Source organism: Micropterus dolomieu, unplaced genomic scaffold, assembly GCF_021292245.1.
Source record: "Micropterus dolomieu isolate WLL.071019.BEF.003 ecotype Adirondacks unplaced genomic scaffold, ASM2129224v1 contig_13990, whole genome shotgun sequence".
Lineage (NCBI taxonomy): Eukaryota > Metazoa > Chordata > Actinopteri > Centrarchiformes > Centrarchidae > Micropterus > Micropterus dolomieu.
In genome coordinates this window covers 8,213-20,945 of record NW_025742976.1, presented here as the reverse complement: position 1 = coordinate 20,945, position 12,733 = coordinate 8,213, and the positions used below count along the sequence as shown (strand labels likewise).

Here is a 12,733-nt window from a genome sequence, read left to right as displayed (position 1 = left end):
TGCTCTCAGTCTAACTTCTCACTCATCTCTCATTCACTCACCCACCCTTCCTTGGACTCGCAACCGTCTGTGTGGCTTACTGTGTGGTTATTGTGCGATTTACTGTGTGATCTACTGTGTAACTCGTAGGATGTGATCGGCGGGGTGCCGCTGGCAACTTCTCCTCGCGCCGTGAGGTCGGTGACTCCGTGGAGGCGGTCGTCACCTTGGCATTCCCGATCAGTGTAAGCCAGTGTGGTGAGCGGCGGGCAACCTCCATGTGTGCTTCCACAGCGCGGTGGAGCTGGAGAGACCGTGTGGCCTTTTATGTTGCTACCTATGTTATTTAGTTACTTTATATAACTTCCATCATCTCTCGTGTGGGCAGAGATCGTTTTTCGTTGATTAATCGCCTTTTGTTATTTTCCGATTAAGAATAAATACATTAACTTGACACGTGTTTTGAGTCATCCTTGGTTTTTCCCACTCGGTTATTTATCTTTTTGTTCGTCCCACACCCCTAGACAAGCCAAGGACGTAACAATACTCTTCATTAGTTTGTTCACATACATTATGTAGGGTTTAGGTCAGAGCTGTGAAATTGTTTTAGTGTTTTCCCCCTCTTCCCCCTTCAAGGCCGGGAGAGGATCTCTGTTCCCCAAAACATAGAAACCTAGACTGTGTAAATGATTATGCATCCCTTTGCCTGAAGCTGCACTAGGCGTCAGGTCTCTGGAAAAGCTGTATATGTGTTATAGTACTTCTCTGTTTATTCTCTTTTATTAATAAATTCTTCAAAGACAATGGTTTGTTGTAATTCAATTATTTGCTTAATCCCTCACCAGCAATATACAATTTCCAGGACAATTATTATAAAACGCATTTTATTCAAACTCAACAGAAACCAATCAAAACACAAAACTATCTTGGTTAGTCTTTCCATTGTTCCAACAACCACCAACTCTGGTTTGGTCGAACTAATCCCATAATGCTGTTTTCGGCCGTTATCAAACGTGCCCACTCACCTGGTACTGGTTGTGGGGTCAGCTAATATAACTGCTAAGTTAGCTGTACAGATGACTGAAATTACTCTGCCAACTAGCTAAGCGCAGTTAGCAGTAGTTATGGCTTGATATGTGATGCTGCCCCTATATTTTTGGAGTATGAATTCAAGAGGTGGAGAGTCGACTCAGTTCTTACACATTCAAACGCAAAATTCAGGTGGCAGGTGTAATTTCAAAATATATAAATATATTTTTTCTCCTGTTTCTCCTGTAGATCAACTTATGTAATATTATCCATGCTGAGACAACACATATGAAGGCATGATTTAGTTTTCCCTCGTCTTTTGTCATGTTCAAAGGGAGAGAACGGAAAACTTGACCAAAAAGAAACTGTGTCAAGAAGTTGTTAAAGTTACTGATTGGTGGATGCATGTTTTTGGGTCAATTTATAATCAGTATCTTTTCTTTTAGCTTATGATACGTTTTTTGGACAATGCACATGTGTTTCTTCTATGTTTATTTGCAATGCATATTTTCTTAATGTGCAAATAAACCTTTCTAAAGGCATTTTCATTTGTTATTTAACCGCAAGCAATATTTCCAAACATTTTTTAACAAATTATGCTTTAACAAGTGGTGGGGACAAAACCAGCCATTTCAAAAAGTGGTGGGGACATTTCCCCAGCGTCCCCAGTGTAAAGGACACCTATGGAATTAGGTGACTTGAATTTCACTTCCTATAATCCTACACTTCTGTTTTATTTGAAAATTTGAAAATCAAAGAAGCAAACTGACTTAAAAGTGGTAGAGCCAACTGTAGTAAAAACAACTGTAGTACCAGGCAGCTACTGTTTAACTGGGGACTGGGAATCTGATTTTCATTAGTATTGATCTTATTATGTTTACAAAAAAAGACTCCCTCTCTGTTGTTACCTTTGTGTGGAGCGATCTGGTTCACAGGTATGCGGCTCCCATTGAGGGAAGTGAGCATGACTTTTGGGATGCGGTAGTCGCCCAGCCCCCTCCTGGGATCACCTCCCCACTCGTACTCAGACTGAGGCACTACAGCTCCCACTGCACCCAGGAACGAACCATCCAAGTCCTTCAACAAGCTCTTCTTCTTCGCATCGCAGTCCATGTCCACACAGTCAGACGGGTTCACTTTACTAAAGCAAAAAAACAAAGTCATCGATTTTATTTAATTATATACAAAAAGAGCAGCGAGATTATACAAATAGTTTAAAGTTTGAAATGATTTGTGTTAAAATACACTTCTTGTCAGTTTAAATTTAAGCAGCAATATTTAATGAATGCTGCCAAGTGCAACCCTAACTCGAAGACTTGCCTCCGCAATGTGTGTTGACATGACTAGACTAGAAAGACACTTAATAAATGCAGTCCATTTAACCATTTGTCCAGGTGTATTAACATTTTTTTTTCTTTTCGTTTGTGCCATGATTTACCTCAGATCTGGCCTGTGGACAAAGACTTTGGCCTCCTCTGTGCTGTCCGTCATCCTGATGGCTGAAACCTGCACAGGGTGCTGCAGATCCTCGTTGAGTGGGTTGGTGATGAACATGAAGTTTGTCTCACTGGAGCAGACGTTTCGGAAACCGATGAATGTTGTGTCTACAACGAGAAATGAGGAATAAGGAATATGTTCTTCTTCAAATCATTGTGAACATTGTTTGCAGCATCATAACATAACTCTAGCCCAAAAGCTCAGAGCCACAAGTCACCTTTGACTTTCATCAGTCCTTTGATGGCATTGTAGTTGTTGTTCAGATGATGGGCCATCACTGGAGCGTTGTTGTGTTGAGATCCAAAAGTCGGCCAACAGATTCCAGATCTGCCACCTGTACAGAGTGAAAACAGAGTCACAAAATAACAAATCTTTTCTTAGTACCCAGCCTGCATTTATACAGAAAAAAGGATAAAATCCAGTTCTTGTTTGCTTACGTGAAATTACACAATTAGAACCTCTTTTATAATTTTTAAGATCTTTAAGTCAAGGTTATTCATAAAGCTGTTTCTGTACCAACACGAGTCTCTTTCTCAGAGCTTAACTTGGGTTATTCAATTTAAAAAAGGCTTATCCTATTGAGGAAAATATTAAAACAGGCCTTTTAAAGCCTGTTTCAACACTGTATACCCTTTCTCAGCCTAAAATGTCATAGTATTCCTAAATTAAAACATAAAAATCACTAAAAACATATGTATCTACTGTACTTTGTAGCACTGATATGAGGTGTTTTGACAGTATCAGGGAGTTTGTACGGTACCTTTGAGAGGTCTTGGGGCTCGATGTCCATTACTGATTTTAATGTTAAAATCAGTGGAAGGCAAAGTGTCTGAACAGTTAAAGCTCGGGCTGCTGCCAACAATCAAAGCATTCTGGGAAAAGATGGTCATAAGGAATATGAAATGTGTCAACTACTTATTAACAAATTGATATGTGATGTGTGAGAGGAAAGGAACAACTTAATCAATCAATCAAAATAAACCTGCTTACCTGAATGGTTACAGTTTTATCCGCATATGAGTGAGAGAGAGAAGGAGGAGCGAAGATGAGCGGCATGATGCCCATCCCGTTGTCCACCAGGGTCACATTGGAAACAACAACATCAGTGATGGTCTGTGATGTCGGTGGAGAGGAAGATGAAGAAGAGGAGAATAGTGATCTTTTAATATCATCTAAATCCCGCAACTCCTAAGGCCTCATCTTTACAAACATACTGAGCATAAAAGAAGAAGCTTATTTGTAACTTATGAACATGTGATCTTTAAATCCAAAATAAACTTTGGCATCTGTGTTACCATCAGTGATTTTCCCTTAAATAATACTAGCACAAATGAGGGTTTAGTCAGAATTAACCATGGACCAAAAGAGAAAAGCAAACTTTTCTACTCAGGATCATGTGATGGTAAAGAAGACTGAAGCCAGGAAACACGTATTATTCTGTGGACTAAATAGCGTGTTAACAAAAAGCCAAACATGTAGCTTGGGAGTGATAATTTATATGACATTGTTCATAAAGCAAATGCAAAGTCCACAACAGGCTTGTTCACATATGTGTCCCACACTGCAATACCCCTATATAAACAGAAGGAAATTCATTAAAATCAAGTCTAGGCTTTGCTTAGAGATAAGACTACTTCCACATCAAAATTTCTAAAATAGTCTTTACTCTACAATGTTATTTTGGTAAAATATTATTACATCAGGCTGCACATTTGGCTCTCTATATTCTTGTTTATGAGTTTGAAACATCAGTGGACCTCAGGTTAAGAGGCACAACTCCACACTGCTTCCTCTTGATGCAGTCAAAGTAAGGCAGAACATTGAAATCAGTGTTTCAGTACTGAAACCTGAAAGTAAATGCCGTAGTCAAAGCTCCTCCAGATGAAGAAGTCTTGGATGAGACTGCAGCCGGGCAAACCGTCTTTGTTGAGATAGATTCCGAACAGACCACCGTGAGCCTCGTTGTTAATCCACTTCTGATTCCCGTTAAAATAACCTGCACAGGCAGAAGGGTTGGGTAAAATCTCTGTTCTGCATCTTTTTCCTGAGTCTGAACATTCAGTGTACTGTTTTAAAAAGAAAGACCCTTTCTGGCCAGCTTTGGAAATGCAGCTGAAATGTCCCAATATCATCATTTGTTACCTGGACAGGGTTCACCATCAATGCGATAAGCGACTCTCTCGTAGCCTGCCACGATGTTATTCTGCAGCACCACATTTGTCCCCTCATTGACCTAAAGAAAACAGTACTGATAATTGCAGTAATATATTTTTATAGGAGAAGTGGTTTGTCTTGTATTTTGAGAGGACAGACCTCAATGGCAGCGTTCCAGGCTAGGTTGAAGGGCTCCTCTCTGTCCTGATATGATCCAGGCCACAGCGTCATCATCACCAGGTTCCACCTCACGGTTATGTTGTTGCCCCAAATTCTGATACCTGCAAACAGGAACACATTTTAATACTTCATCTTAACACATACTAGAGTTCCTCCTCTTTGCTGGAAAAAATACATCACTTTGTTTCACAGCACAATGTTTACCTTCTCCCACAGTGTGATGGACGATGTTGTTGTCAACGTTAAGTCCCTCTGTTCCAAAGACTCCGATGGCTGGAGAGAAGCCCTCGTGGAAAGCACAACCTTGAATTGTGTCTCCTGAAACCTTTTAGGTAGTATAAAACAATATTAATTTTACACATTTAACATATACCTTCTCCTTTTTAGTTAACTACAACAAGTCTAAACAACACCTAGTAATCATGTGAACTTCTGGTGAATGTTACAGGAGATAAAATAACGTTTTTTTTATCCTTCTAACATAAATCTTGACACTCTTACTTCCAAACTACTTTTTGCTTTTGAATTTTTCTGCATTTGAATTGTATTATTCATCTATTTCTCTAATATGTTTTATACCACTGCTGCCAATCAGTGATCAAATCTAAAATAATTTTAATACCAACATGTGATGGACATGTCTACCATAACACTTCTCGATTTATTAATAAGTTAATATTCAGGTGAATTTATTTTCATATTTTAACATGTATATAATTTAAGTGTGTGTGTGTGTGTGTGTGTGTGTGTGTGTGTGTGTGTGTGTTGCTGTACCTTTCCCAGGTTTAGGAAAGCCACAGAATAACGAGGGTCAGTGTCGTCGGTCCAGCCTTCCTGACCAGAGTGGAAGAACTCCACATTCCTGATCTGAGCTTTGCCTTTAGGAAGAAAATATCAAACACTGACATGTTTAATGTGTTTATATAGAGAGCATAGTTGATAGTTTGTGTTATTTAAATGAATGAATTCTGAAAAAGAAATAAAAAACGAATGAATGATCCTCAGTTTGTGCTGAGTTACAGATGCAAAGGTGTTTTACGGATCACATGGAAATGGAAATGTGCACCTAAAAGAAAATCTAACTGCAGACATTCTTGAGTCCAATCTATCAGTAAATCCACAGCTTTAAACTGAGAAGGATCATAGGTCCAAAACACCAGTTCAGTAATCGCAGTGTTCTGTAAGAAGAGAAATCACATTGTTTACCTTTATAGTTGATACCAGCCCAGGAGTAGGTGCCCACCAAAAGTCTGGCCCCAAATGACTCCTGCATCATCTCTGGATACTCCTGACCGATGATCTTAATGTTTCTGGTCAGGAGAGCAACATTAGCTGCCAGAGTGTAGGAGAATGATGTGCCTGAGACAGAGTGAGTCTCACCTGAAGAGAGAGAGAAAAAGAGGTAAATATGGTCGTATTTCAGGATAAATATAAATGCACACCACGACATACATCTATTAAGCTGACAAATTAAAGCCATGGGCTAAATTTCAGTCCTTGACTGGTAATGGATATTCTGAATTTCAGATTAAAACAAGGACATTTTGCTAATAGCAAAATTTAAAAACCTTTATAACATGACAGTAAGTTAAGTAAGGAATATTAGTTGGCAAGTAGGAACTTGGATGTCAGTTCAAATATACAAATAAAACTGCAGTATGTATAATTTTGCTATTCTAGAGATAGATGTTGAACTGACTGATGTGAGTGTGGGTCAAAGGCTGGTTCAGGGTCAGGACTCGGCCGTCTGCTGACACGGCTGTTATCTGACGTTTTTCTGTCTCCCAGGCATTGTAACTGGTGGTGGAGATGCCGACCTCCTCTCCAACCTGCACAAAAAAGCAGACATATAAACAAATGACTGAATACTATCTTTCGTAGTTGTATTAATACTAAACAATGACATAGGTCAGTGTAGTTTCAGTTATGTCTGATTTTACATAAAGGCAAGATTTTGTTTTTTGATTACTTCTGCTTAAAGAATTTTCACATTATAATAACACTAAACACTAAAACAAAGACATAAAACTGACCTGCCAGTCCACAGACTGCGTCAGGGTCAGAGTGTTGGATCCGGCCTGAGCAGTAGCAGCGAGTTTGGTGTGGTAAACATTGTGAGGTAGTCCATAGAGCTCCAGACTACCAAACACACCTGTGGTACCACAAAACACACACTGAGCTTGTTCTGAAACATGTGACACCACACAGTGCATCCCACTGAGCTGGGATTGTACATGTTATGGTATAATTTAATACTATCAGATCTTCACTGGCCAATTGTACATTCAACATTCAACGGAAATTCAACAGTTCAGTCATCTTTTGCATGGAGCAGTTATAGTTATTATTCAATTATCACTGTTGATAAATAATATAGTGTAATATATTGTTTATGAAATATCTAAAATATTTGGTATGATACAACAATAGCTTTGAAAATAAAAAGGTGGTTAAGACAGCGCTTACAGGGAAATGGATGAAAAAATAAATTCTTACAGTTGAGGATGTTTAATGTAATGTTTTAATATTTTTGTAACATTTGCTATAAGGCTCAAACAAGAACGTTTTGAAAGCTGCTGGGAATCCTGAAAAGAGGATGTATCACCATTTAGATAATTTAAGTTATCCAGTAGTAGTCTAATAGTCGTAGTAGTACATAAACTCCCCCTTAGCAACTCTAGTGTCATTAGTTGTTATAGTTGTTATAGTTATTTCTTACATGAATTAAGGAAAACAGAAGCATTGGGTGTATAATTAAGTAAACATGTACGTAGCAGGCCCGTACCCCTCTTTTATAAATGCAGCTATGTGTTTTATTTTATTGTTCTTTACGTAACATCTGGGATCATTAATGTCTACTCCCCGAAAATTTACATTTACCCACATTCTAGAGAATCGTTCATACGAGTTCATAGAGCTAGCAAATCTATCAACTCTGATCCAGTTTCACAAAAAATAATGTGTTTTTTAAACATTAAAGCATGTAAACATTTTCTAGAAGAAACCTAAAATACAAGTATGAACCTGAAAATTAGTATTCTATACTACCTTTAATAAAATAGAAAAATGGTCCACATCCAGTATGTAGTTATATTTACATTTCTTAAAATATAGCACAATTATATCATTAAATGTATTGCACAATCGCAAATATATTTATAAATGTGTGACACTGTTACAGTGCATACACTAAAAGGTTCTGTTATATCTTATATATATTAATTCAGGTGAGCACATGATCGCAATGCTTTTTTTCTTACCCAGGACTTTGGATCCCTGGTTGGGTCCATTAGGCAGAGGCCAATCAGGAGTGCGGTGGTTCCCTCTCAGTTTGATGTGCAGCTGACCTCTGAACGGCTCGCCCCATCCTGCAATCAGCCTGCCACCCTGAAACAGCAGGAGATGCAAACATTACTTCACTCAACACACTGTACCAGGCATCAACCATCAATTACACTATGTGTGTAGGCCAACGACCCCACTGAGGTTAAATAGCTAAGTTTCCCTGCCAGTCAGTCAGAACTGAAGAAGTCCTTTGGATGAGGGACGAAATGTCTTCCAGTATCTTCAACCAAGTCCAGTTGCCCTTGATTTTAACCTTCGTTGGATAACTATGACCTGGATGACTGAGAATCTTCATAGACATATGTGTGTAGTACTGTGATCACCTTTTACTTAGACTTAACTACTTTTAATCATGTGCCAAATGTGCCAAAACTTTCTTAATTTAACCAAAGATAAAACTGTAGTCATTGTTTTTGGAGCCAAGAAAGAATGTTTAAAAGTCGGTGCTCAACTTCAGTCGGAAATGTTGAAAACCACAAACTAAGCCAGAAATCTTGGTGTAGGTCATGGATTCAGATTAAAGGATTTATGTCTCGGCAGGACCTGGAAAAACTTGTCAATGCATTTATCTTCAGTCGATTTGACTACTAACAATGTTTTTAAAGGTTTTCCTGAAACATCAATCAGACAGCTGCAGCTGATTCACAACGCTGCTACTCGAGTCCTCACTAAGACCACAAATGTGGATCACATCACTCCAGTTCTGACTGTCTTAACAGGGCCGAGTAGGATTACAAGTATAGTTTTCTCCGCAAACAATGTGGATTCACGGTGATGATTGTGAATAAGAGAAAATATAGTACGAGGTTTGACTGGTGTGAGAGATGGAAAATAAAATAAGCAAACAATGGAAGGAGAAACAATGATGATTCATAAACCATTAATTATGGGTGAACAAATAGGTTTATCGGGTAAATTAACTTGTTTTTCTATTTGACAATTTTTTAAAAATTGTAAAATGTCTGTTTTAATTAATTCTTATTTAATTTTGTAATATTTCCCTATGTTGCTTTTATGTTTTATGTAAAGCACTTTTATTTGCCTTGTTGCTGAAATGTGCTATAAAAAAAACTTGCCTTGCCTTCAGCCTCTTGTAGCCCAAATGAGTATTACAACAACAACAACAAAGAATATTATTTTAAATATTATTATAAATAAATATAATTTTAGACAGATTATCCTGGCAAAACCTGCCAAAAAATCCACCCTGCCCTTCAGTTCTCCCTCAAAGGCTCTACCATCCAAATTTCCAATCTCTGAGGTTTCTCCAGTGTTGAAACGCCTTCGCCCTTACCTTGTCATGTTGTATGGCCACAACACATTCTTTGTTCTCCATTTACAGCGCCAGGGCTGTGTAGGAAAACTAGATTTTTTTCCAAACGCACACACAAAACAGACAGCTAGCAAACTGAGGGAATGTTTGGTGAATTTGACAAAAAATGTCTTGGTTTCACCCCTTACTATCCCGTCAAGTCATAAATATTGGAGCAAAAAAGATTTTTGATGGAAAATGGATCACTTGCCTTCAGGGTTTCAATAGTTAAGTATTACTAATAACTACTCAGATGAGATCTTTATCTACTAACTATCACAGAGCCTTCTGTTGTTGGTGGTGGAAACATAAACTGACATTAAGCAACACAAAAAGCTGCACTGTAACATTGAAAAAAAAAACATCCTCCTGGAATACATTTTGAAGATAAATAAGATAAATAAAAGTTTGCCACTTTATTCCACTTTTCTTACTCACATATAAGGAGCATTAAGAGTGAGATTATGTCCTTAAAATATTGTTTTACAGTCATAATCATGGCAATCAGAGCGATTACTGATCAAACTGACCTGGATAGAGATGTAGACAGCATCTATCACCACAGTGTTGTATTGAGCCTGTTTGGTGGATGAGCTATTCATGGTGTCGGGGATCTCAAGAACTCCAATGACAGTCAGCTTGTTGAGGGGAGGAGTGTCGCTCTCCAAAACGATCCACTTGCCTTTGGTTTTATTGGGACACAAAGGTGTTACAATAACACTTTACTACCAATCTGTTCAAACTGATTATTTGACTGTTACTATGAATTTAGTATTATTAATATGAAAGTTTTTAATGGCAGTTAATTGGCTCCTAAATTAACAAAACACGAAATATATTTAAAAACCGAATTTCATCACCAGACATTGTCCAGAGATTGTCTGAAATTTAGGTACTGTATTCTTCTTTATCTTACATGAAAGAAACCAACATGCTTGATTCATCATACATCATTTTGACACTTGTCAAAATGATGTATGATGATTTAAGCTTCTAACATGCACAACTTGATTAAAATAAAACCCTCAACATAATAAAAAGTTCCCCAAGTAGTCCAAGTTGATTTTTTAAAATTTTCTGCTAGACATTACCGGATGGGATGACCACATCAGCACCCTCTGTTGGTAATGTGAAGTTATTTTCAGCTGAACTTTTCCAGAAAGAGGAATCAGACCACCGACTACAGAGAAATACACACAAACATACACAGGTCATTCGAGCGTTCAGCAGGCCAGACCACAGTCAACATAATAACTATTTTCAATTTTGGAAATGTATTGTGACAACAATCCAATCCAATTACAGAGATTTTTGGCATTCCCTATGACCGCTCTGTCACATTACAAAGGGTTTTGGCTTTCACAACTTTACTGGGCAGGAGCCTTGTTTTGTGAAACAGAAACATGTTTAGCCTCCTAAATTTCAAGGTTGGGTTCGATCAAGGATCTATCACAGTATATAAAGTATATTTATGTGCATACCTGTCTATGACCTGTTCTCATTATATGTACTGTATATATATCTATCTATTTACATTTACTACAGTCTGTTTACACCACAGTTTACACATTGTACTTTTACTCATGTCGCTACCATAGTATTCTATTTTACTTTCTATTATGTTATATTCCTATATTTTAGCTGCTGTAGTAATTTATGTCTTAGATTCGAATCATATTTTGTTCCGCTTACAAGATTTTTCTATACATACAGTATCTGTACTATACTGTTCCTGAAATCTAAGAATTTCACAACAACTGCTTCACTGTAATTGTTGTGCATGACATTTAAGAACTTGAAGGAAGCTCTGATCTGTATCAAGCTAAAGAAAAGAGACACTAAAAGGCATACTAAAAAGGTTTCACACAATTTGGAAACCACCAGATACCACTCTGAGGATGACTACCATTTACTCATTCCACAACATACATTATATATATATATATATATATATATATATATATATATACACACATATATATACACACATATATGTATATACGGCCTAGTGGCCGGGTTTGCCACGGAGCCCGGCCGGGCACAGCCCGAAGAAGCAACGTGGCAACCCCCCTCTCCATCCTTTGGACCCACCATCCATCGGAAGATCCGCAGGGGTCGGGTGCGCTGCCACATGGGTGGCAGTGAAGGTCAGGGGCCTCGATGGACCAGACCCGGGCGGCAGAGGCTGGCTCTGGGTACGTGGAAGTACGCTAGGTTGGAGTTTACTTCGGTGAACGAGAGGGTCGCCTCCCTACGCCTTCGGGTAGTGGGGGGGGGGGGAACTCTGACTGTTGTTTGTGCATATGCACCAAACAGCAGTGTAGAGTATTCGGCCTTCTTGGAGACCCTGAATGAAGTTCTGTATGGGGCTCCAGTAGGGGACTCCATAGTTCTGCTGGGAGACTTCAACACGCATGTGGGCAATGATGGAGATACCTGGAAAGGCGTGATTGGGAGGAACGCCCCCCCCCCCGATCTTTACCCGAATGGGTGTTTGTTGTTAGACTTCTGTGCTAGTGAATCACTGCTCTCCCCGTAGAAGGTCACTGACCCTCTGTCTTGCTGCTACAGTGCTATTTTGAACTGTTTTGAGTCAAATGCACAAATATTGGATACTACATGGGTGAACTGGGAACGTCTGGAGGAGGCCCCCTGTCCGTGAGATCTTCAACTCAAACCTCCGGCGGAGCTTTTCTGGCATCCCTGTGGAGGTTGGGGACATTGAACATGAGTGGGCAATGTTCAAAACCTCTATTGCTGAAGCTACAGCGGAAAGCTCAAGGTCTCAAGGTCTTAGGTGCCTCAAGGGGCGGTAACCCTCGAACACCGTGGTGGACACCGGTGGTCAGGGAAGCCGTCCGACTGAAGTAGGAGGCCTTCCGGGATTTGTTGTCTCGGAGGACTCCGGAGGCGGTTGCAAGGTACCGACGGGCCCGAAGGGCTGCAGCCTCTGCTGTGGCAGATGCAAAGCAGCAGGTGTGGGAGAAGTTCAGAGAAGACATGGAGAAGGACTTTCGGTCGGCACCAAAGTGTTTCTGGAGAACTGTCCGCCATCTCAGGAGGGGGAAGCGGGGAACCGTCCAAGCTGTTTACAGTAAGGATGGGACCCTGTTGACCTCAACTGGGGAGGTAATTGGGCGGTGGAAGGAACACTTTGAGGAACTCCTAAATCCGACTGACACGCCCTCTCTAGTAGAGGCAGAGCTGGAGGCTGATGGGGGTTTCTCGTCAATTTCC

At 39.4% G+C, this 12,733-nt stretch overlaps 1 protein-coding gene across 1 annotated transcript in view; it reads right to left on the bottom strand.

Annotated features, from left to right (window-relative positions):
- Positions 1–115: 115 nt before the first annotated feature.
- Positions 116–12,733, bottom strand: part of LOC123966683 (fibrocystin-L-like) — a gene marked incomplete at its 3' end in the record, with an annotated part of 20,800 nt that continues 8,182 nt past the window's right edge. The window contains exons 6-22 of the mRNA XM_046042819.1: positions 10,588–10,676; positions 10,027–10,178; positions 8,100–8,226; positions 6,873–6,991; positions 6,539–6,668; positions 6,046–6,219; positions 5,614–5,717; positions 5,044–5,164; positions 4,819–4,940; positions 4,648–4,738; positions 4,353–4,501; positions 3,496–3,618; positions 3,266–3,377; positions 2,723–2,839; positions 2,447–2,612; positions 1,917–2,149; positions 116–283 (exon numbers count right to left, since the gene is read on the bottom strand). Coding sequence (XP_045898775.1) covers positions 116–283; positions 1,917–2,149; positions 2,447–2,612; positions 2,723–2,839; positions 3,266–3,377; positions 3,496–3,618; positions 4,353–4,501; positions 4,648–4,738; positions 4,819–4,940; positions 5,044–5,164; positions 5,614–5,717; positions 6,046–6,219; positions 6,539–6,668; positions 6,873–6,991; positions 8,100–8,226; positions 10,027–10,178; positions 10,588–10,676 — 2,297 coding nt within the window. The remainder of the gene's footprint in view (positions 284–1,916; positions 2,150–2,446; positions 2,613–2,722; positions 2,840–3,265; positions 3,378–3,495; positions 3,619–4,352; positions 4,502–4,647; positions 4,739–4,818; positions 4,941–5,043; positions 5,165–5,613; positions 5,718–6,045; positions 6,220–6,538; positions 6,669–6,872; positions 6,992–8,099; positions 8,227–10,026; positions 10,179–10,587; positions 10,677–12,733) is intronic.